This window comes from Pelecanus crispus, chromosome 8, assembly GCF_030463565.1.
Source record: "Pelecanus crispus isolate bPelCri1 chromosome 8, bPelCri1.pri, whole genome shotgun sequence".
Taxonomy (NCBI): Eukaryota; Metazoa; Chordata; class Aves; order Pelecaniformes; family Pelecanidae; genus Pelecanus; species Pelecanus crispus.
The window spans coordinates 46,879,542-46,904,484 of record NC_134650.1 but is presented as its reverse complement, the minus strand read 5'-3'; the positions used below and the strand labels follow the sequence as shown (position 1 = coordinate 46,904,484).

Here is a 24,943-nt window from a genome sequence, read left to right as displayed (position 1 = left end):
CGCGACCCTCCGGAGTCGGCGAGACGCGGCCGGTGGCCAACGTCCCGTGGGACCCCCCCGGGCGTCCCCGCCGCCGCCAGCCCGGGGTGTTGGACCCCGTCCCCGCCCGGGCTGGGGTGTGAAGCGGGGTTTGGGGGCCAGCGGGCAGGGCGCGAGGTTGAGGCCGGCGTGGGCTGCGGGGACGACGGCGGTCAGCGGCGACGATGGCACGGCGCGTCCGGCGGCACTGATGGCCAACGGGGGGGGGGTCCCCGTGCGGAAAAGGGGAGCCCCTGGCAGGGTGAGGGTGCCGCACCCGGGGTGAGGAGCTGCTGGCAGGGTTGGGGAGCCCCGGGGGCGGTTTGGGGAGCCCCAAGGGGGGGGTGTTTGGGGAGCCCCGGGGGGGGTGGGTGTTTGGGGAGCCCCAAGGGGGCGGTTTGGGGAGCCCCAAGGGGGGGGTGTTTGCGGAGCGCCAGGGTGTGCCGGGGGCAGTTTGGGGAGCCCCGGGGGGGGTGTTTGGGGAGCCCCGGGGTGCGCCGGGGGCAGTTTGGGGAGCCCCGGGGGGGGTGTTTGGGGAGCCCCGGGGTGCACCGGGGGTGGTTTGGGGAGCCCCGGGGCGGGGGGGGGGTGTCTAGGGAGCCCCGGGGGGGGGGGGGGTGTCTAGGGAGCCCCGGGGGGGGGGGGGGGTGTCTAGGGAGCCCCCCGCCCCAGCTCACGGCGCTGGATGGGAGGCAGGCGGGGGAGATAAGATCACAATTTCAGGCCGTCCCGACAGAGCGATGTTATCGGGACGGGACTTGCAGAACGGAATATTTTAAAGCCTTATCAGGGCCCCCATCGGGAGCCGGTACCGGAGCCACCGCGCTGGCGGGGGGGGGGGGGGGGAGGGAGGAGGCCGGGAGGGGGAGGCGGCGGGGACGGAGCCCAAAGCGGGCGGCCGGGAGCGGGGGCACCGGGGGGGCGAGGGGGCACCGGGGGGGCGAGGGGGCACCGGGGGGGCGAGGGGGTGCTGCCGCCGAGGGGGCGGTGCAAAAAAATAAAGCGGGGGGGGGTAGGGTAGTGGAGAAGCGGGGAGCTGGCGGCAGCGGGGGGCTGCCGGTGCCGCGGACTCACGTTTGATCTGCCGGGGGTTGCTCTGTTTCCTCCTGGACATCGCTCGGCGAGGGGCGAGCCCGGCGCCCCGGCTGGCGGCTGGGCGGGCGGCAGGTGGGGGGTGGCGGCGGGCGGGCCCCCGGCTGCTCGCATGCCCGCCCGCCCGCCCGCGCTGCCGGGCCGGGGCCGGGGCCGGGGCCGGGGCCGGGGCCGGGGCCGGGCCGTGCGCGGCGGAGCGGAGCCGCCGCCGCCGCGGGATTTTCTCAATGGGGCGCCGCGGCCGCTCAAACCCGCGGAACGTTCCACGGGGGCGGGGCCTGCCCCCGCCGCGCGGCGCCGCGGCCGCCCATAGGCCCCCGCCCCTCCCGCCCTCCCCCGGAGGCTCCGCCCACCGGATGGCGGAGCCGTTCTGCTCGCGCCGCCGCGCGGGGCGGGGCGGCGGGACCCGATCCCGGCGGGGACCCCCCCCCCGGTCCCCAAAGCCTCCCGCGCGTCCCCAGCCTCTTTTTGGGGTCCCCACGCCCCCCTGAGGCCCCCGGCCCCCTGCCTTGGGACCCTGACCCCCACCCCCTTGGGGTCCCGCCCCCCCCTTGGCACCCCAACCCCTCCTGCATGCCCCCGATCCCCCTTTTGGGCCCCCAACCCCTCCTGCCTGTCCCCAGTCCCCCTTTGGGGTCCCCAACCCCTCCTGCATGCCTCCAACTCCCCCTTTGGGGTCCCCAACCCCTCCTGTATGCCCCCAATCCCCCTTTGGGGTCCCCAAGCCCCTCCTGCATGTCCCCAGTCCCCCTTTGGGGTCCCCAACCCCTCCTGCATGTCCCCAATCCCCTTTTGGGGTCCCCAACCCCTCCTGCCTGTCCCCAATCCCCCTTTGGGGTCCCCAACCCCTTCTGCATGCCCCCAATCCCCCTTTGGGGTCCCCAACCCCTCCTGCATGTCCCCAACTCCCCCTTTGGGGTCCCCAACCCCTCCTGCATGCCCCCAATCCCCCTTTTGGGCCCCCAACCCCTCCTGCATGTCCCCACTTCCCCTTTGGGGTCCCCAACCCCTCCTGCATGCCCCCAATCCCCCTTTTGGGCCCCCAACCCCTCCTGCATGTCCCCACTTCCCCTTTGGGGTCCCCAACCCCTCCTGCATGCCCCTGATCCCCCTTTGGGGTCCCTGAGCCCCTCCTTTGGGATCCAACTCTCCCTTTGGAGTCCCAACCCTCCTTTGGGGTCCCCAACCCACTCCTTTGGGACTCCAGTCCCCCCCCCTTAGGGTCCCCAAGCCCCTACCTTGGGACCCCAACCCCTCCTTTGGTGTCCCCAACCCCCCCTCTGGGGTCCCAATCTCCCTTTGCACCCTCACCCCACCCCCTGGAAGGTCCTAAACTCCCATGGGGCCACCAATCCCCCCTTCTGGGCCCTCAGCCCCCCGCCTTGGGGTTCCAACCCCCCCTTTGGAGGTCCTCAAAGCCTCCGTGGGACCCCCAAAGCCTCCTGTGGGGCCCCCCCAAACCTTGGGGTTCCCCAGGGCCTCCCTTTGGCCTCCCACCCCCCTCTTAAAATCCCGCTCGTTTGGAGACGGCCGGTCCAAAAAGTCCCACTTGCAACTTCCACCACCACCGTGACGCCGGCTCGGTGCCGGGGGGGGACACCCCGGGGTGCACTGGGGACGGTGTCGGGGTGCTGGGGTCCCCCTTGGCACCATCCCAGCCGCGCGAGCCAGCCCTCGCCGCGAGCGTGCAGCCAGGCGGCGATCTGGGGGCTAATGGTGGGGTTAAACAGGAGCCGCTTATATTTTGGGTCCGTGTTGGGAATATTCTTCCGTGAAAAAATAACCATTTCTGCCAAACCCTCGGCCGATCTCGGCTTGGGGGGGGGGGGGTGTTTGCCGGTGGTGACGGCCGGTGCTCCCCAATTAGTGATGCAATTTTTGGATCGGTGAGGGGGAGCAGGGGGCTGGTGGGCACGGCACGGCACGGCGGCTTGGCCGTGTCCCCTCTCCATCGATCCTTGGACACGGGGTGTGTGCTCCCCCCCCCCCCTCGCCTTTTTTCTTTTTTTTAAAGGGTTTTTAATTAACTTCCTGTTCCAATGGTGGGATAATGAGTTTTAAGCAGCACATGATTCCAGTAAAGAGGTCAAGCCGGCAATGAGGATGTCAAAAGAAATTAAGTTAGGAATTAAGAAGAGTTCCAGGGGAGAAAAAAAAAAAAAAGCCACGGAGGGAGATGCTACAGAGGACAAGGCTTTGCTCTCCCCCCGCTTGGCCGGCCGCCCCCCAAAATGACCCCGCCGGCGTTTTTCACCTTGTTTGGCCCCGAATCGCAGCCTGCCTGGAGACGGGCGCACCCCAGGGCCGGCAGCTCTGCTTCCAGAGCTTTTCCCTCCCCGCCGCGGCTCGCGGCCGCGGTGAAACCAAGCGCCCGCCGCGGCTCTGCAGGGTCCGGCCCGGGGAGGCTTGAGTGGGCTCTGCTTTGCGTCAGCCGTGATGGGCGCTGACTCCATCAGGGCCTGGGGGACGGGGAGCCGAGGCTCCGTTCTGCTCCTTTCGGGGGTCTCCATCCCGCCCCCCGGCACGGCCACGGGTTTTTGGGGGTGGCGGGGGCCAGTGCAGCGTTGCAGACCCAGCCGGCTCCTCCGGCACATCCACGGCATCACCCGCTGACACCGCTCGTGTTATTTACCCGGCACGTTTGCTTACGCCCAGATAATTAGGCAAAACGTTTAATTAAATGCAGCGGCAATAACTGCAAGGACCTGGCGGGGAGCGGACACAAATAGGGCGCCCAAATTTCCTCTCCCCAGCACCGGAGCAGGGGGATGCCGGCTATTCCCGGCTCTTTGTGCTGGAAGAAGCAGCGACAGCATCCTTCGAGCGGCCGAGGGGACAGACCCCGGTTGCTGGCGCACCCTCGGAGGGGGCCGCATCTCACCCCTGCCGTAAGAAGCCAAAAAAGCCTCGACCGAGCTGGCGGGTGCCGAACACCGGCGTGCAGCCCTGCCCCGGGGAGGGGAGCCCAGCTACGGGGTGGGGGGAAACAGGTTGCAGCCCTTGCACGTTCCTTGCCAGTGTCCTTTTAATTCGCTTTTTGATACCATCCCAAAGCCTCTTAGATCCCCCCCCAGGCCTGAGAATTTGCCGCCGCATCAAATCATTCCAGGCTAAGGGCCGGATCCCCGGCACGGGGACATCCCCGAGCCCCGCATCTCCCTGCCCCATCACCCTGCGCATCCCACCCCACCGCGCAGGGCACCCATGGGTGCCCCTGCAAGGGGACAACCGCCACGGTGCCGGTGACAGTGGCATGGCTGGGTGGGTGGTTTTGTTTTTTTTTTTTTTCCCCCCCTCCCCAATCCCGTTGTGTTTGCAGAGAGATTGTTATAGGGTAACAGAATAAATAGCGTGTTTTCCTGAGGAGTGAATTACACGCCTGCAGAGCAGAGATAATGCGCGAGCAGCCGTTTCCCCCATTGTGAGCGAGGTGACATCTTTTTATGGAGCTGTGTACATTTGTATTAGTGCCAATTAATCTGGGGTGATATTATTAGAGACGCGGGGAGAGGAGGTGTCGGCGGAGGAATGTAAATGGGAAAAGCTAAGGCGCTGCCTCGGCCGTATTTCACGGGCGAGGGGCGGGTGGCGGTGACGCTGGGTGCTGCGCTGAGCACCCTGAGGGGGTCTGGGTGCCCGCAGGACCATAGGCTGCCCCAGCCGGTGGCACCGTCCGCTGGCACGGCTCTACCAAGGCTGCAGAAACAGGTATTTCCAGCTGCAAAAAGTCAAGTTTTTAGGTGTTTTTGGTTTTGTTTTTTTTCTTTTGTCCCAAGAGGGAGGAATGGCATCTCGGTGCCCATGCCTGTGTGCAGGCCACCACCCATAGGGCTGGGTGCGCTGTGGGGGGGCCCTGCCACCTACCGGCAGGAGAACCTGGCCCCGGGTGCCACTTGTCACCTGCCTGGGGCTCAGCCCCAGGGAGCTGCCGGCAGCCCGGGGCCCTCTGCGGCTTGGGCACGGCTTGGGCACGGCTTGGGTACGGCTTGGGCGCGCCCCTTCATTGCTTGAGCACGGCTTGGGCATAGCTTTGGGCATGGCTTGGGCATGGCTTGGGCGTGTCCCTCCGTTGCTTGGGCACGGCTTGGGCATGGCTTGGGCACGGCTTGGGCACGTCTCTCCGTTGCTTGGGCACAGCTTGGGCATGGCTTGGGCATGGCTTGGGCACGTCTCTCCGTTGCTTGGGCACAGCTTGGGCACATCCCTCTGTTGCTTGGGCATGGCTTGGGCACGGCTTGGGCACGGCTTGGGCACGTCCCTCCGTTGCTTGGGCACGGCTTGGGCATGGCTTTGGGCACGGCTTGGGCATGGCTTGGGCACATCCCTCCATTGCTTGGGCATGGCTTGGGCATGGGTTTGGGCATGGCTTGGGCGCGTCCCTCCGTTGCTTGGGCACGTCCCTCCGTTGCTTGGGCACAGCTTGGGCATGGCTTGGACACGGCTTGGGCACATCTCTCCGTTGCTTGGGCACAGCTTGGGCACGTCCCTCCATTGCCTGGGCACAGCTTGGGCATGGCTTTGGGCACAGCTTGGGCACATGCCTCTGCTGCTTGGGCAGGGCTTGGGCATGGCTTGGTCATGTCCCTCCGCTGCTTGGGCATGGCTCGGGCATGGCTTGGGCACGTCCTATGCAGAGATGCTACTGCAGGATTTGTGGTTCCTGGGAGCTGTGGTGGCAGCGCGAAGGTTTTGGGGTTAAAACAAATGGTGCAAAATGATGCTGGATGCTGCTGAAGCCCGGTGGGAATGTGCGGATGAGTGACTCCTGTGCCCCAAATTCAAGGCTGGGTTTTCTTAGTGCTTATTTTCTGCCCCCACATTGATCTCCTGCTATAGGGCCAATGCTCTAACTCACAAAAGGACTGATCCCCCCGTCCCTGGGGGTCAGGCAGCGAAGCCGGGCTGCAGCCCGAGGGGCATCGCTGCTGGCAGGACAGCAGCCCCCGCAGCGGGCGCATCGCTCCTGTGTTATCTCCCAGCTCCCCCAGCACTCCCGTCCCCACACCCCGCAGCTGCCCGGGCTTGGGGTTTCCCTGCCTGAAGGCAACTCAGCATCAGGGATCAGATCAGGAGCCCGCGGGTGCGTGTGGTCCCCATCACGCACATACGGCCGGGGGGACGTGGGAGCCGGGGTTTAAATTCCTGCTGTGCAAGGAACGGCCAGATTTGACTCAAGAGCAAGAATAAAAAAATATAAATCTTTAGCCCCTGCTAGCAGTGTGACAACCATGGTGGATCCCGTTATCCTCCGCGTTTTACGGAGAGGCTTAAAGCACCTCCAGCTCAGAAACTTGGGTGTGCGGCTGAGAAGAAAGGCCAGCTGGATTTGGAGGGGGGGGAGGTTGAAGAGCAAACAGCAGCTTGAGGAAAATTTAGGGTGGTGGCAAGAAGCTGAGAAATCCCCTAAGGGACTCCATGCCACGCCAGGCACTCTCCGTTCAAACCCAGCCACCCTGCGACCCCCCCGGGGACGGCTGCGGGGTCGTCCCCACCCGCAGAGGGTGTGGATCGGGGCGGAGGATGGTGCAGAGCAGCCGTGCATCCCGGTGGGGTGCAGCCCTGGGATCCCCGGCCGTGCCAGGTCCCGTGGGTGCCCCCCCCGTGCCACTGGCACCCGCCGAGCAGCGAGTTAATCTGCAGCCGGGAGAAGCTGCCCGGCTTTGCCTTCCTCGGTGGAATTACATCGATGGGGGCCCGCAATTTTCCAAGTGACAAGAGCTGCCGGATAATGCAGGACTCAGCAAACCCGGGGGCTTTCGGGAGCTGATGGACGAGGGGGGTCACCCGCTTGGCAGGCGCTCGGGCCGCAGGAGGGGGATGCGGGTGAGAACAGGCAGGAGAGGACACGGGAAAAAAAAAAGGGAAGAATTAAATATTTCAGCCTTCCGAGCTGCAGGGATGACGCTAGCATCTCCCTAGGGAGCAGCGTTCGGGAGGGAGCGGTACCCGAGGCGAGCATCGCTCGTGGCCTGTGCTGCAATAAGGTGGGTGCTGCTTTAGGACGGCGTCCCCGCACCCTGCCCAGCGCCCTGGGGACGGGTCCCATCCCCTGCAGCAAACCTGTGGCTCCCAGGGGACTTCGTTTCCAGGTGCCCAGCTTATGAATCTGGCGGTGCGGGAGAGCTACAGTAAGACCCAGGCATGAAATATTCCTCTGCCCCGTACGTTTGCTGCCCTGGTGAAATATAGTAGAGGGAAAACATAAAAATCCCATTTCCAGCTCCATAATATTTCCTGCCAAAACAAAGTAAAATGTGCTGCCTTAAATTTTCCGCAAAATTCTTTTGAGGTTATTTTTTTCCCTAAATTAAGCCATACTAATTATTTTCAGCCACTTTATCTCCACTCTGCAACACACCAGGAGGGTGCAGGCAGCAAGCATTTTAAGCCTCCATAAACAAAAGAGTAGTTTGGAAAATAATTCTATCAATTAATCAAATTAATCCTGCAGTTTTAGTTACAAGCCCCAAGTGGCAAGGATTCTAGCCTGCGGTTAGGAGCTATCTCTCATTGACAGCGTTTAAATGTTATGATTGCAACAGTAATTAAAGAACATAATATGCCTGGCTTTGTGTCAGCCTCCTACCTTCAGACCTCAGTGCTGTGCCGGCAGAGGTCAGCTTGAGGACAAATTGGTGATGACCAAACTGGGCCATCACCGTTACCAATTGGTGACGACCAAACTGGGCCATCACCATCACCAGTTGATGATGACCAAGCTGAGCCATCACCGTTACCAATTGGTGACGACCAAACTGGGCCATCACTATCACCATCACCAGGTGATGATGACCAAGCTGAGCCATCACCGTTACCAATTGGTGACGACCAAACTGGGCCATCACTATCACCATCACCAGGAGATGATGACCAAGCTGAGCCATCACCGTTACCAATTGGTGACGACCAAACTGGGCCATCACTATCACCATCACCAGGTGATGATGACCAAGCTGAGCCATCACCGTTACCAATTGGTGACGACCAAACTGGGCCATCACTATCACCATCACCAGGTGATGATGACCAAGCTGAGCCATCATCGTTACCAATTGGTGACGACCAAACTGGGCCATCACTATCACCATCACCAGGTGATGATGACCAAGCTGAGCCATCACCGTTACCAATTGGTGACGACCAAACTGGGCCATCACCATCACCAGTTGATGATGACCAAGCTGAGCCATCACCGTTACCAATTGGTGACGACCAAACTGGGCCATCACTATCACCATCACCAGGTGATGATGACCAAGCTGAGCCATCACCGTTACCAATTGGTGACGACCAAACTGGGCCATCACTATCACCATCACCAGGTGATGATGACCAAGCTGAGCCATCACCGTTACCAATTGGTGACGACCAAACTGGGCCATCACTATCACCATCACCAGGTGATGATGACCAAGCTGAGCCATCATCGTTACCAATTGGTGACGACCAAACTGGGCCATCACTATCACCATCACCAGGTGATGATGACCAAGCTGAGCCATCACCGTTACCAATTGGTGACGACCAAACTGGGCCATCACCATCACCAGGTGATGATGACCAAGCTGAGCCATCACCGTTACCAATTGGTGACGACCAAACTGGGCCATCACTATCACCATCACCAGGAGATGATGACCAAGCTGAGCCATCACCGTTACCAATTGGTGACGACCAAACTGGGCCATCACTATCACCATCACCAGGTGATGATGACCAAGCTGAGCCATCACCGTTACCAATTGGTGACGACCAAACTGGGCCATCACTATCACCATCACCAGGTGATGATGACCAAGCTGAGCCATCACCGTTACCAATTGGTGACGACCAAACTGGGCCATCACTATCACCATCACCAGGTGATGATGACCAAGCTGAGCCATCACCGTTACCAATTGGTGACGACCAAACTGGGCCATCACTATCACCATCACCAGGTGATGATGACCAAGCTGAGCCATCACCGTTACCAATTGGTGACGACCAAACTGGGCCATCACTATCACCATCACCAGGTGATGATGACCAAGCTGAGCCATCACCGTTACCAATTGGTGACGACCAAACTGGGCCATCACTATCACCATCACCAGGTGATGATGACCAAGCTGAGCCATCACCGTTACCAATTGGTGACGACCAAACTGGGCCATCACTATCACCATCACCAGTTGGTGATGACCAAGCTGAGCCATCACCGTCACCAATTGGTGATGACCAAACTGGGCCATCACCACCACCATCACCATCACCAATTGGTGACGACCAAACTGGGCCATCACTATCACCATCACCAATTGGTGGTGACCAAACTGGGCTATTGCCACCACCAATTGATGATGACCAAGCTGAGCCATCACGTTGGGCTTTTTTGATCCCCTTGGGACAAGACACCCGTGAATAGGACTCGGGCAAGATGCAGTGGGGAAGAGGAGATGCACAAGCATCTTCACCATTGAGAAGCTCCACCGCTTTGCAAATGATTGCAAGGTGACGGTAGTGGCACCAACGTCTTCTTGAAGCCACTTTGCAGAGGACACCGCCAAGATGTACAGAGCACCCAGCTGTCAATTAGAAATAGCATTGTTTGGTTAGAGATGTGTGCGGGAGGAGGGGACTGCGGGGTACAGGACACAGCCGGGGGGAACTTCCCACAGACATCACGCAGACAGGAAATTTCTGTGAAAATATTGGAATATATTTGAAAAGATTAATCATGTATGATTTTACAGTACCACCCCATATTTTCATCTCATACTTTATTTAACAATATTAAAGAGGCACTTTAAAAGCACACATACAACATCATAAAACGGCGTTTCCTGCTCTCTCTCTGCTTCTCTGACAAAATATCAAAATAAAAACTTTTGACAGAACACATTGCACCCAAGGTAAATTACCTACAATATTTTTATACAATACAAAGAATTGTTAAAGATACATATTAACAGAATAAAGCCTCTTTTTTTTCCTTTTAAATCTAAAACAAAACAAAAAATAATTGCAGGACAGACGCAAAGTACTCTGACTGTTCATATCACATCAGTGCATTACTTCACCTCCTTGACTTGGGAGTATTTCAATAGTATTTTTAATTGTCTTCCATGTCCTCGTTTGCACCTGAGATTTCTTTCCGGATTCAAAAGTTCGGTTGTATAACATGCTCGTTTAACGTGACGTAACCTTTTCGACACTATGGAGTACCAGCATACAGGATTTTTTTTTTTTTCCCTTAAAGTTGGATTTTTAAAAATTTTTTGCCTGCTTCGTTTTCTTTTACAGGTAACGGCTACTTCCTAAAGGTTCCCTTTTATTTTTCAATCAAGGAAGTCTGTATTCACATTACAAAAGAAGAATAGCACCAGTAACTGCATAGTAAAAAGCGGATACCTATATAGCCACTAACTCAATACAGTAAGATAGTTTAGAAGTGATACCGTTGAGGGCACTTGGACAGTACCGGTTCGGTGCGGTAAATTGGCACAGTTTTGTCATTGCGCAAAAAAAACCCCTCCACAAACAAAAAGAAAACACACACGCGCGCGCGCGCACACACACACACACACACAAAAACCCCACCCCTAAAATTCAGAGTTTGTCACAAGTGTCAAGGTGCAGTTTGCTCGCGGTGGCGGCTCTCCTCTGGTTACATCGTCTACAGTGGTCAAAGAGTGGCAGCATCCTCTGAAGGGCTCCGACAGCCCCGGCAGCCCCAGAGCCGGTTCGTTATTCTCTTGACGATGTAGAAACAAATTCCTGGGGATGGCTGTCAAAATATAGGACACTCGATTCTTAATTTAATTTTTTTTTTTTTTTAATTGTATCATCTCTTAGGCCAGCTCCCAATTAAATGAATTGTACGGGATTATTTGTGCAAAATCTTCAAAAAAAAAAATTTGCTTTCTACAGTGTACTGCACCTTATGAATAAGACGTCTACGGAATGAAGTTCATCTCTTCAAGTACTTTGTACAAAGATAACACAGACACAGTCTCAAAAGGGTCTGAGATTTGCAAGTATCCTTATAACCTCAGCACTTCTGCAATAAAGCAATTGCTCTCGACGATTCAGTCTGCCCAAAGCGATTACAATTTCAGTTCATGAAAATCATCAGCAACATCAAAGTTCTAGCATTTGCATGATAAATCAGGTGAATTAAAGTAGATTAGTAGACACAAAGCAAACTATTTCACAGAGGCTGCAGTGCAAGTTCATTTAAGCTAGACAGAGAAATCATGCTACACAAACGAATTTAATGCTTTGATAATTTTTCCCTTGCAAACGCCATGAAAGCAGCTGAGGATCACCATAAGTCACTTCCATAAATTATTCTGAAGTATCTCTTCTTAAAGGAATTTTAAAGCTAGTTAATTTTTGCCCAAAGAGTTGGCTTAGCAGGTTGTTCTGGGACTCGGCGGTGCGGTAGCTGGCTGAGCCGGCCGGCTTGGCACCCCGGGCGGCGTGCGGGCTGTGCAAGGAACTGCGTGGGGACGGCGCCGGCCCCTTGGCCAACACTTGGTGGAGGCTCTTCCCCAAAATGGCCTTCCTGCGCTTCACGTCCCCGTTGGCGTGACGGAGCTCCCCCTTCTTCTGGTTGTAAGTGTCCAGGACCATCTTCTTCAGTTGGGTGCCCGTTTTGGGCTTGGGAACCAGTTTGTTGCAGTGTGCCTCCCTCCTCCCGGGGGAGAGGGCAGAAGCTTCGCTGTTGCTCCAGCCGGCGTGTTTGAGCTCGCTGGCGCTCTCGCTCCTCCCCGGGCACGGGGTCCGGGCTTTTTTCTTTTTCCCATCTCCCTCCATGTTCTCCCGGGAGCCGGAGCTGCTCCGGTGGCTCAAGGACTTGTGCTCTTTCCGCCTCTTGGGGTGAAGCTTGCTGGTGGCTTTGCTTGGCTCCAGGTGGCTGTGTCTCACGGCATTGCTGGCCACCTCGCCTCTGGGCTGGTGGCCGATGGATTTGCCTGGGTTGCCGCCTTGGTCCTTGGTGTTAGTGCTACTGTCCTTAGCCTCGGGCACGGCTTTCTCCTTCCCCGAGATGGATTGCTGTCCCTCCTCGGTGCTGCTGCCAGGGCTGCCTGCACCAGGAGCAGCCTCACTGCCAGGCTGGCTACCCGTGGTCTTCTTCTGCAGGGTTGAATCTTTGGCAGCCCTGTTCAGTGTGGGCGATGCCGTCTTGTCCTTCAGGGGCAGGGGGTGGTGGGCAGCCTCTGGAGACGTGGCCTTAGATGCACCTTCCCAAGAAGAGCCATCACTGGCACTGGGGTTGCCCCACCTGTGGGTCTCCTTGTCTGGTGGACCCTCTCTCTCTGGGGAAGGAAGATCCGAGACCTTCTTGGCAAGCTGGAGAAATGGGATCGCATCCACGGCGTCGGTGGCTGCACTGGGATTTTCCAGGACACCCGCTATATATTTATCTTTGTTGCCTACGCTTGTTCTTTTATGGGCATCAGCATAGCCATGTTTCTCGGTCAGGTGTGGAGGAGAGAGTTTTTGGTCTGTGGCCTGGTTACAAGCCAACCCAGCAAGGTCAATGGTAAACTCGGGTGAGTCCAAGAAAGGAAGTGGTTTCCCATCAAACGCTCCTTTCTCCAGCTCCTCGATAGACAGGACAGTGATATGGCCGAGCTCCGGACTGCTTGCTGCAGCCTGTGGCAAAGACGGGGAGAGACAGGGTGGTGGAGGCAAGGTGTCAAACTGGGATTTCTCCATCTCCGCCAAGAGGTCGGAAAAGTCACCCACCAGGTCTTCTGTTTTCACGGAGGGTTGGGGCAGAGGTGCTCCTGGGTCACTGGGTGCTGTAGGGAAAGAGTCAGCGGGAGCCTGCAGGCTGGGGCTTGCAGCCTCTACCAGCTCAAGGTCACTAGTGTGGTCTAGATGGACCGGTGAGCTACGTGGGAGTGAGCTGCCGTGGTGAGCAACCTTCCTCTTCTTGCTCGGCGGCATGCCCTCCTGGAGAGAGCCGTCCTCTTTCACCTTCTCCCTGCCCTCTCTGGAGGCAGCGCCAGGCCTCATGACCCCTCTGAATTTGAAAGTCTTATTGCTTCCCACCAGGTGCTTCTCCATGTGCCGGTCATACTGCTCTTTCTTGGAGAAGGTGTAGTTGCACATGCTGCAGACAAAGGACTTCTTGATAACGTGCATGACGTCTGCGCAGAGCTCGCAGGCGTACAGGGTGGTGTGCTTGATCTCCTGCTCCTCTACTATCCCGTGCTCCTGGCTGAGGTGCTTTTGAAGCTCTTTGGTCTCCTGGTAGAACATTGGACACTTGTGGCACAAGTAAATCTTCTGTAAACTGTGCACGACTAAGTGCCGCTGGAGCTTGAAGGGTTTGGGAAACTGTTTGCCACAGTGATGACAGTCCCTGGAAGGATCCTTGCAGTCTGGGTGCATGGGGACAGATTTTGGGGTGCCTTCGCTTTTTGCCATGTGCTCTGGAGATGGACTGGCGGATGCTTTAGAGGAGCTGGGTGCAGGTGGCTTCACCTTCATGTTGCTTTCCAAGGGGTCTTTCATGGCCTTGGCCTCCTGCTCGAGGGGCAGCTCCCTGGGGCTCTTGCTCTCTCTGCTAACCGCATGCTTGCTGCTGGGGTCGGCGTGCTGGGAGGACCTGCTGGGCTTCTGATACATGATGGTGTTGAGGAAGTGGGTGACAGCAGCATTGTCCTCACCAAAGCAGGCTGGCAGGCCCATCACGGACTTCTGCGCTTGCCCCTTGCGAGCAAATTGGGTGGCGTGCTCCCGGAGATGCTCGTTGTACATCCAGACATCGGAGATCTCCTTCAGGCACATCCCGCAGGCCCACAGACCGGCTTTGTTTTTGGCGTGCTTCTCCTTCAGATGGTCCCTCAGCTGCTCCCGGGAGCTGAATTTGCGCTGGACACACATGTAGCAGGTAGGCGGAGGGGAAGGGTTATGGGAGAGCTTGTGGAAGTCCAGCTCCCCTAATGTCAGGAACCACTGGAAGCAGACTTTGCATTTGTACTGCTTGTCTTTGGCCTTGATGGTTATCTCACTGCGATTTTTCCCCAGCTTCCCATCTTCTAGCTTACTTCTGTGCTTGCTGTGCTGGCCCGACTTCGACTTGAAACTCACAGTGTTGTCCTCCCCATGGCCAGGAAGATCTTCGCAAGGGCCGAAGAAGCACATGTCTCTCATTTTCAGCTTTGCATTCAGCATCTCGATGTCGATGGTATGAAATTCGGGAGAGTCTGAGGCTTCGTTAGCCTTGCCATCGTAGGGCTCCTCTGCCAGGTCGGGGGGCTCGGAGCTCGCTTCTCTGAGCGAGTGCTCATCCTCGAAGTCCATCAGCGGCTCAAACACATCCTCGGCAGAGAGACTTTCTCCCTCCTTCTCCAGACTCCCCCAGATGTTCAAGCTGGGGACGTTGTCCACTTGGCTGTTTTGGCACAAGAAGGTTAGCATGTTGTCTTCCAGGTCAATGTCCTCCCTCCCTTGGTCAGTCTTCTCACAGTCTGACCTCGGCGCAATGCTTTGAGATCCGCTGGGAGCAGCATCTCCGCTCTTCGCCTTGCTGCTGTGACACATGTTTAGCATTAAGGCGTCATCGACAGAGATGGTTTCATATTCACAAGGGTCCTCCCTGGTGACACAGAAAGAGCTGGTTTTGCTGAGGTCAGAAGATAATCGGATCGAGAAGAGGTCAATGGCACCCGCTGGCCGGAGGTTTACCTCGGTGACAGGCTTGGGTTTCTTGCTGCGCTTCCCATACACCCGTGTGCACTTTCTCCGGATGAACTGGTCATCGCGGGGGAACAGCTGGGAGAACGTGGAGTCATCATCAAACAAGCTCTGGAGGTCCGAGACGGCCGCGCTCTCCAAGCAGTGCTCTCTGCCCAGTGGCACGTCTGCCTTCGCCCATCGCTTTGGCTCCGCAGGAGGAGGGCTGGTCCCCGGCGTGGTCTGCAGAGCACCTTGCCCGGGAGCCTTTTGGGTGGTTTCTGAATCACACGTCTCCAGCGGCAGACCCTCTTCAGCAGGAGCCGTGGGACCCTGCAGGGCACCGCTCTGGTTCCCAGCGCCGCTGCCTGCTGCAGGACTGTCTCCTGTCTCAGCATCCATCTCCTCCGCGCCATCAGCACCACGATGCTGCTCTTTGTCTACCTTGCCCAATCCCTTCTCCACTTGCTTCACAAACCTGCTACCCCATTTTTTGCAAGCCCGCATGTCTTCCACTCCATTTGGATCTTCCATCTGCCCGTGACAGGCGACTGTGCCTGTTACTGACTCCTTGCTGACCAGCTCCTTTGAAGACACCATGCTGTCGCCCAGGTCTTCTGCAAGCTCAGCTGCACAAGGGGACTGTTTATCTTTTTGAGACTGCTGGGTTGAGTTGGACCTATTTTGCTCCTCTGTGGAGATGCAACCACCTGGCTCATGCAAGCCCCCCATGATCCTGGGCAGACTGGAGCTGAGGACAGCAGGGGGAGGACCTGTGTTCTTCTCCAGCTCACCTGGACCATCGGGCTCATTTCTTTTGGGAAATACCTTTGCCTTCCTTCGTCTCACTTTCCTGTTTAGCTTCTTTTCAGAATTGCCGTTCACCTCTCCAGGATCTTTGCTTTGGCTTCTTCTGCCCTTTTCTCCCTTCCTGGCTTGCCGTCCCGAGTCCAGCTTCTCAGCCGCCGCCTCGCCTGCTCCCCTCGTCTCTGAGCGCAGTCCCTTTGCCTTCAACTCCCTCTGCAGAACACGTGTGCGGTGCAGCTCCTGCGACATCTCGAAGGAGATCACGCTGAGGTCGCTGAGCACTCTGCTGACCACTTCTTGCATCTGCGTGCTGGGCTCTTTCTCCAGGTCTGGGCATATTTTCTTGGGGACGTGTTCAACATTGGTGGTTGGCATCTGTGAGCTGCAGGTTTTGTCTTTGACTGAAGTCTTCAGGCTCCTCCTGGGCACCTTTTGGGCTGCTTTTGATGTCTTGTCTGCAGAAATCAAAGTAGACCTGGGAGTCTTGCTGGGCTGTGGTATGCCACCATTCTTCACCTGGTGCTTGACAGCTTTGTGCCTGGTCAGGCCAGGCTTGGACCGGAAAGTGGCTGAACAAATGTCGCAGGTCACTGGGAGCCCATTTGGATTCTTTTCTTTGTGAAGTTCATTTTGGGAACGGTTTGGAGTACTGTTAGGTGTGTTGCCCTCTCCTTGGCCCATACTGTTTAACACACCACTCCCAGCTTCTCCAGCCCCATGGCTTTTGGGTTTCTCCCCTTTCAAACTCTTTCCTCCACTCTCTGTGGTTTTGGAAAGACCAAGTCTCACCTCTGCTGCCTCTGAAAACTCGTGGCCATTTAATTCAGCAGGACCAAGATCTCCAGTCCTTGTAAGATCTCTACTGACAGCAGCTGGCACCTGCTGAACAACAAAACCATTGGACCAAGCCTCTGGTTCACTTTGATGCTTATTTCCATCATCAGAGCAGCTTTCAAGCTTGTTCTCTTGATTTAGGTTTACCTCTCTTTTTCTGATCGGCAGAAGATCCGTTGCGGGCTGGGCTGGGTAATCTTGGGTTTCTGGAGGAATGGAGTTAACGACTGTATCTGTGATGGTGCATGCTTGGTTTTCTTGAAAATGAGAGCTTGACAGCACAGCACTGGTGCTTTTGGGTACCTCTTTCCCAACACCCTCTTGGTTGAAAGATGGCGAGCAGGGAAGAGAGCAGTCCTTCCCATGTGGTTTCTGGGGACCATTCATCTCCAAGGCAGAGCCCACCAGACCATCAGTGTGCAGCAGAGCACAGGGTCTCGCTGTGCCTTCTCTTTCAGGTGGTCCGTAGTTAGTCAAACCACCATCGGGGAGGTGATGGTGACCGTCCTTGACTTCCTCCATCGGCACGACCGGGCAGTGATGCAGCGAGGGAGGAAAGGTGGGTGCTGTTTTCCATGTCCCTTGCTCTACTGGGCCCATGGTGGGGTGACGGATGTGATGGCCGTTGGCCTCAGGAGGACACCTTTTCATGACAAATGAACTAGATGCGTTAAGCAGGGACGTGCCGTATTTCTTCTCATCCAAGAGCTGAGTGCCGAAGCTGGGGACCTCTCCTCCCTCAGCCACACCGCTTTGCAAGTATTTGGGGTGAGAAAAATTGGTTGGCAAGGGCAGGCTGGCCGGAGATTCACCCTTGTAGTGACAACCATTGAGGGATTTCTTCTTGCTATTTCCTTCTTGGGGAACCATCGCACCGACTGTGCTGGCTTTCGCCTCTGGCACCAAGCAGTGATCCTGGTGGAGATCCTCCTTGGAGGGTCCATGGGGGCTGGTGGGACTCATGGAAGTGCTGAGCAGGGGCTGTGTCCCCTGCCCCACCTGATTCCTTTCCAGCCTCTCTGCTGCTGCACTGCCCAGTGTTTCTTTCTCGAGCAAACTATGGCTTAAATGGGATTGCTCATGTTTTTTAAATGCCAAGGTTGCTTTGTTTTTATCTTGCTCCTGCTCTTCCATGAGCTGATCAGCTTTCTTTCCTTGCTCTGGCAGTGGGGTCACCGCTGTGGTTTTGAGTGGCGAGAGGTCATTACGCTCTCGGGAAACACCATCTGCACAGATATTAATGTCATTCGGCTCCGCACATTCATTTGCTAAGTGCTGCAGCTCCGTTACATTATTTTGCAGCTCTGGCTTTGCAAACGTGGCTTGTTTTGCATGGTAAGAGCCCATTGCACCAAATGACTCCAGCTGCTCGCATCCACCGGAGAAAAGCACAGCCTCTTTTGCTGGGGCAGCAATATTTTCCCCGTTGCCTCCAATGGGGACGTTCCCCTCCCCTTGGGCAGGGCAATATGTCCGATTTTCCCCTTCCAAGGCACCACCACTCTCCTCTTTCTGCTCCGGCTGGATGCGGGTGGTGGTAGAGGGGTGGCTGGGAACAAGCAGCATGGGGAAGCATGGCATCAACAGTTCCTCTTCGTTGCTCTTCACTGTGCGGGCAACGAAGAGCTGGAGCTGCTGCAGAGGGTTGGCAGCCGTCTCCTGGGATGCCAACATCTTCTGGGAGCCACAGTCACTCTCCTTGGGCAGACTCAGCATATCGAACAGCAGCACTTTCTGCTTGCTGGCTTTGTTGCCAGGTCCAGGGACTGGGTAGGTGGTGGGGCTCTTCTTCTCCTCCATTTCTTCCATTAACACGGACCCACCACCATCCCCTTTGAAGTCTGTGGTGCTTTTCACCATTTTGGGTGACTCGGGCCTGCTTAAGGGTCTTTCTTCTGTATCTGGGACTTCTTTGATGTGAGGTGAAAAGGTGAGATCCAAGGCTGGGGTGGGACCTTGCTGAAACCCAAATTCAGGTTTACCGTTTGGAAGATGGGCATCAAACTTCTCCAGCTCTGCAGCATCAGTGAAGCTTTCATCTGCTTTCCCTGGCACAGGGAAGCTCTCGGCACCACACTGGCATGACAGGGATGGCAGGGGATCTTTGGTCGCTTCTGCTGCCTCCAGGGTCTTGGGGAACATGGTGACAACAGGGGGGCTTTTTGTCACGGGGTCTGTGTAGACGGGAGCCTCTGTTTGGTCTGGTGTGCCCGAGCCAGGTCGACTTTTGGAGGACCCATTTTCCATCTTTCCAGGGTCACTTTCCTCGGCAGCCGCAGCTCCCTGGAGCTGCTCGCCACTGTCTTTGCAGCAGAAACGGTCCGCGGCGAGTGGGGCTGGTGTGCACATTCCTGTCTCCAGCGAGCCCAGTTCCACCGGGCAGGGCCAAGGCTCCCTGGGTCTCTCATAGTCCCCACGGGTGCTCGCGATGGCCGGCTTCTCGCCCTCCAGCCTCTCCCCGACGCAGAGGCTTGAACTGCCCAGCTCATCTGCCAAAAACAGTCCTTTCTCCTGGCCTGTCTCTTGCTCGACTGGCAGCAGTGGGAACTGCTCAGCCGCCTGTCCTCGCAGATGGGCAGCAACGTGTTGCTCGGGTTTCTGAAGGGCAACGGGTGCCTCGCTATCCAGCTTGCTGGTTTGCAGTTGACTTTCCAGCTCTGTGACTAATCGCTTGATCTCCAGCTCATCGTCTGATATGTTGTTCATAAAAGTCACGTTATAATCCGTTATCCTGTCCGGCAGCGGCAGGGAGAGTTGGCTGGTGGGGACAGGTCCTTCCTCGGGGAATTTCTTGGCTAGTGGCTTCTCCACTGAAAGGCTGTGGAACTGAGTCATGTCTTCTGGCAGCATTGGAGCCACCTCCTCCATGAGGGACCAGTCTTTCTCCGGCATGAATGGTGGATATGCTTGCTCAAATGGCAGCGGCTTGCTGGGGGGATTGCTGGGGCAGGCAAATGTTGTCACATAACTGTCCTTGCTCGCAGAAACGCTCTCGTACAGCGGTGGATCAAACTCAGTGACGGGAAGCTCTCCAAATATCGAAGAGGAATCGAAGCTGAGAGGGGAGGAGACCTTGCCTTGCGGTGTTTCTGCGGTGTAGGGGGAGATGCTGGCATGCTTCTGCTCGAAAGAGCTGGCGTTGATGTCATCCCGGCATAAGTACATGTCATCCATGTGCGAGGAGCCCAAGGCTGGGGGCTTTGAGAAGAGACTGTCATCGTAGTGACCGGGAAGGCCTTTGGCATCAAAAAATGCATTGTCACTTCTGACGTATGGATCGGGCGCCTTGGCAGTGAGCATCATCCCCACTGCATCCCCCTCATACGGGGCAACTGGCATGGGATAGTCCTTCTGACCATCACAGAGCCCGTGTGTCTTCAAGTATTTGATGCCCGCTTCCGAGTAGGTGGCACTCACATTGCCAGGACTAGCTTCGTTACCGCTGTGGGATGGAGCAATTAGCTCTTCTGCATGGTACTTCAGCCCATCGCTCGTGAAAGGGGCAAACTGATGCCTCTGGTTGACCATGGTCAGCTCGGGTGAGTCCTGAGCCTCCAGTGGGGGTTCTCCTGCCTCACCCGTGTGCTTTGCTGCTCTTTTGGGCTCTTCTGTCCCCTCCTTACAGGAGAGCCCGATGGGGCTCCTGCCTGAGGTGGCCGTGCTGGGCAGCTGCCTTTCCTGGGGCTGCGGTGACGGCTCCTCCTTTGCACAGTCCGTCGCAGCAACATCTGGTTCAGTACTCGGTCGTGTCCTGGAGCCTGCTAGCAAAGGTTTGGCTGAGCCAAACCGCCTGCTCCCCCTGGGAAAGTCCTCTTTGCTCTTCTGGCTCTCCTTTGGGCTCCCGTCCGTAGGAAGGCTGAGGGGAGTCCTTGGCGCGTGTGCCGGGCTGCCCGAGCGCCTCCTCCTCTGCGTGCCTCTCTTCTCGCTGCCCGAGCCGGCCCCATCAGTGTGCGGTGGGCTGATGCCCGTCTCGCCAGGTATGCTACCACTGTGGTTGCTACCAGTAGACGACTGGTTGCTCCGTCTTCGGACTCTGGTGGCGCAATCCTCTTTCTCGGCATCCTCCTGGATTGGGACCCCGCTGTGCTCCTGTGCCTCCCTTTTCTGACCATCCCTTTTCCGGCTGTAGTTCCAGGCTGGGTCTTTCTCTTTGGCTCTGTCATTTCTCCCTGGGCGCTTCTTGCTAAAGCTGTACTTGGTCCTCCCGATGAATCCTGTGCCATGCTTCTTCCTCTCCTGGAGCTTGCTGCACTCTGCCCCGTCATCATCCGAGTCGGAGACGTAGTCGTACTCCCGAAACCTGCCCTCCTTGGCGGCTGGCACCGGCTTCTCGGCGACCTGGGGGAACTGCGCCTGCTTGCCACTCTTCACCTGCAGTTTGTGGAGCTTGTTCTTCTGCTGCACGATCTTGTGAATGAGCTCCTTGCTCCACGTCCCGCTTCGGGGCTTCCGCTTCTTCATGTCCTTCATGGAGAACTGGCGTGGCTTGGAGCTCTTGGTGGCAACACCCAGCCCTACTTCGCTCTTCTTTGGAGGCTCCTGGCTGAGCTTCCTGGGATGCTTTTGGCTGGAGGTGGACTTGGAGGAGGTGGTGGCTGGTGGGACGCTGTTCTTCCTACCCGCCCGCAGCCTGGCCGTCCTCTCCACTCCCGCTGCCCCAGGTTCCGGCTCCTGGGCTGCCAACCTCCGTGCCGCCCTCCCCTTGTGAAGGTGCTGCTTTCCTGCCCCTCTCTTCACCTGCTCCCCACCCAGCTGGTTCTCCTCATAAAAACAGCCGGCCTTGGGCTGGCCTGCTGCCTTCTCCTCCGCTGCTGCCTGCTTTGATTTGCTCTCCGAGGCCAGGGCTTCCTTCGCCTTGTGGGACATCCCACCGCCGGCCGCCTTCATGCCCGTCAGCTCCTCATCGGCAAACACGTCTATGAAGCTGCTGTCGATCTCCGGGTTATCTGACTGGTACCCCAGGCCGTTGAGGGTTTCAGTGATCAGGCTGTCCAGCTTGGCGTCGTCAATGTCCAGGTCCGAGGCGGTGAGCGGCAGGGAGATGGTGGCGAGGCCGTTGAAGAGGCTGCCCTTCAGAGCATCTTCCTTGCCCTCGCTTTTGCTTTCTCCATCCAGCAAGAAGTCATCGCTCTTGTTTAACACCAACAAATGTGCCTGGGGGTCTGGAGAAAGCCCCTGACTGGGAGGCTTGGGGGGCTCTGAGGGGAGTGCTTTCCGCCCCTCGGCTGCCCGGGGAGCATCCTTGCCCTCTCCCTGGGGAGCGGGGTGGGAGGTGCAGAACTGGCGGTGCTGCAGGAAGGAGGAGAGGTTGCTGTAGTTCTGGTCGCACTGCTTGCAGGTCAGGAGCACGTCCAGCTGGTCCAGGCTAGCGCTGCTGAGCGAGCTGGCCAGCAAGTGATGGGAAGAGTATGGCGGCGGAGGCTGCTCCCCGTCCAGCCCATCTGAGCAGCCTTTGGTCACTTCCACGCCGGCTTTGTGGAAGGGGCTTGCTGGGGCGCATTTCAGGAGGTTGTCATCTTTGAGGGCATCAGGAGGGAAGTGGAAGGCCTTGATGGAGTCCGGGGGGTGGTAATGAAGCGAGCCTGAGCTCAGGACGTCAGAGGGGTGGAAGGTTTTATTGCCGTCCTTGGGATGGCAGGGGTGCTGGAAGAAGGGAGAGGGGGTCAGTGCTCCGGACATCTGGCTGTCTTCGAAGCTGGGGTTGAGCGGGCTGCTGGACATGGGGGAGAGCGACGAGCAGGTGCTGCCACAGGTGGGGTTGGGGACAGGCGATGGCAGCGGGGACTCGCAAGGCGAGGCAGCCACCAAGGCTGACGGCGGCAGGACCAGCGCTGAGCCCGACGAGCTCCTCGAGGGAGGAGGAGGAGGACCTGCTTGACCCATGCTGTAGAAGAGGGCTTTGCTTCTTGAATCGCAGGCGGGAGACCCCGGCTCCTTCCCACTTTCGAAAGAGAAAGCACCCGTCGAGTTGGGGTCTCCCCTCTGGACCCCCAGGCTCTCTCCCGACAAGAGCTTTTTGCCGTGATACCCCGGAGAGTTACTTACGGGGGGCCCTTTCTGGGCTTTCCCGCTCCCCTGCCACTCTGACGTGCCCAAGGAGAAGGGGAGCTTCTGGCTGGTGATCTGTCTCGACAGCTCTAGCCTGTTTTGACCGGGCATTGCAGGAGTGAGGTGTATTTGCCGCCAAGGCATCCTGGCATTTTTCTGCCTGTGCTGCCTCTGCTCGGGGCCAGACTGGCACTCAAATGAGAACTGGTTTCCAACAGGGTTTGAATAAGGTGCTGAATTCTGATCCATGGGAGAAAACGCCTTAGTGGCACCTTCCCAAGCTTGCACAAGCCTGGGGTGGGTGGGTGCCGTAGTGGGAATGCTTGTCTCAAAAGGCACGGATCCTGTGCTGGTGCTGCCCGCGGGGGAACTGCAATAGGCTTTGCTCTGAAAGTGCACTTGGGAGAGAGAGTTTGGTGTCATGTTCCTTCTCAGAGGGCTGCTCTGGACCAGCAGCCGCGGGCTGGGGACACTGTCTTTCGCTGAGGCTTGCCTCTGACCGACTGGCTTTGGCATACTAGGCGAGTGTAAACTAGACGGAAAAACAGCTTGGTTTTCTTGGAAAGTGCTTGGGTTTTGGTCGATAGCACCAGACAACGAGAGAGCACCATTGGGGTCGGCGGGATGCTCGCTCCTGCCCTTGCAGCACGGCAGCGGGCCGTGGTGCGGGGCCGGCGGCGGTGGCGGTGGCGGCGGCGGGTGCAGGAACGGTGGCAGCGGTGGCGGTGGCGGGGCGGGCAAGCCGTACAGCCTGCCCTCGGGGGACACGCTCTCGTAGGAGCCGCCGCTCAGCGCTTCCTCTTGCCACTCTCTGGAGGACAAGTGGAAGGCGAAGGTGCCGTGAGCCAGCTGGCCGGCGGCAAGCCCCACGTCCAGGTACTCCTGGCTCCCCGCATCGCTGCGGTACGGCTCCTTCCCCGAGTCGTGCAGCAGCTGGAAGGGGTACTGGCACGGCAAAGCCCCCAGACCGTGAGCGCCGGCTTTGCCGCCCTCGGGGAAAGAGCTGGGCTTCTGCACCGAGACCCCGTAGCTAGCACCGGCAAAGCTCTTCTCCGGGGAAGGCCAGGAGTCGGCCCCGTTCGCCTGAAACTCTAAATAATGTAGCTGCCCATTGGTGCCGGGGCTCTTGAAGGGGATGCCGGCGGCGGGGGGCTGCCCTTTGGGGCCGTGGCGGGGAGCAGGCTGTGAGGTATAGTTGGCGGAGGTACGGCCGGCGGCGGCATCGGGGAAGCAGCGGCCGAAGCCGAGGTCTTCTTGCCAGAGCTCGGCCTCGCGCTGGGGGACGCCGGGCACGTGGAAGCGGTAGCTGCCGGGGGGCGCGGGGCCGCGATTCGCCTCCGGCTGCTTCGGGGGGGTCACCTTCTGCTGGGGGTAGGCGATGCCGATGGTAGGGTTCGGCCGGGCGCCGGCGATGCTGAGCCGGTAAAGCTGATGGTGGCCCCGCTCACCCTTCCCCGAGCGCCGGCTGCGCTCCCGGGCTCGCCCCTTCCCTGGGGGGGACGGGGGGCTGCCCTTGACCTCTCCCCAGGCGCCATCGTTGCCGAACTTGGGTTTGCGGTGGAGGGATTTGAAGTCGATCTTTCCCGCTTGCTGCGGCCGGATCACGGCTTCCCGCTGGCTGTGGGGCTCCTTGTCCTTGGGGCCGGGGAAGGGGGACGTGCCCTCCCCGCCCAGCGCCCTCCCATCCTTCTCCCCGCAGCCTTCAAAGCCAAAGTCCTTGTCGGGGTCTTTGGGGCCGGCCTCAGTATTGCCGATGGTGTAAACATGCTGGGTCTCTCCAGTCATGATACCGAGGTGGGGGGGAAAGGCTAGAAAGCCCCGTTTTCCCGTCCCGCTGCGAGCTGCCGTCCCTCCGTCACGGGCCTGGTCCTCCGCCGATGGGCACCGGGGCGGCGAGAGGGGCGGCAGCTCCCCGGGGCCGGGGCGGCGCGGGGTCCTGAGCGCCGGCGGGGCTCTGCCGCATCGTTTCAGGCCTGGGGAGGAGAAAAGAGAGCAAGAGCGGCCGTCAGCCGGGGAGGGGAGATATTTTGGCCCCTTTCCTGGGCGCTGCGGTGGGGAGGGGGCCGGAGGATGGATGGGGCAGCGCAACCCCCTCCAGCAGCCCCGGGGCGAAGCCCTCCAAGCTCCGGCTCTTCAAAGGAAGCTCGGAGCATTTCACCTTTGGCAAAAGCTGCTGAGGGAGGCACTTTTTGCCTCTCGGGGAAGCTATTTCTGGGTACTACTTAGCAACATGAGCAGAAAAAGATGACAGAAGAGCTCCACCTACGGATTAGCGGGAAGGGCTGTGCTGGGAGAGGCGTCCTGGGAAGGGACGTGTCCCCATGTCCCTGTGTCCCTGTGTCCCTGTGTCCCTGTGTCCCATCTCCTGCGGCCGGAGGGACGGCGAGGTTGGGCTGTGCAGCAACACACCTTTTTGCTCCACCTCGATTCCCCCCGCAGCGCATCCCTTCGACCTCGCTGCTCCCCCACC

The 24,943-nt window shown here is 58.3% G+C and overlaps 2 protein-coding genes across 2 annotated transcripts in view; both read right to left on the bottom strand.

Annotated features, from left to right (window-relative positions):
• Nucleotides 1-9,470, bottom strand: part of ZFPM1 (zinc finger protein, FOG family member 1) — a 47,965-nt gene extending 38,495 nt beyond the window's left edge. Inside the window, 1 exon segment of the mRNA XM_075714810.1 lies at nucleotides 7,697-9,470. Coding sequence (XP_075570925.1) covers nucleotides 7,697-9,470 — 1,774 coding nt within the window.
• A 1,962-nt stretch (nucleotides 9,471-11,432) lies between these two features.
• On the bottom strand, nucleotides 11,433-24,258 carry ZNF469 (zinc finger protein 469). The gene has a single exon (XM_075715338.1). The coding sequence runs from the start codon at nucleotides 24,256-24,258 to the stop codon at nucleotides 11,440-11,442; it is 12,819 nt and encodes a 4,272-aa protein (XP_075571453.1). The 3' UTR covers nucleotides 11,433-11,439.
• Between the last annotated feature and the right edge of the window lie 685 nt (nucleotides 24,259-24,943).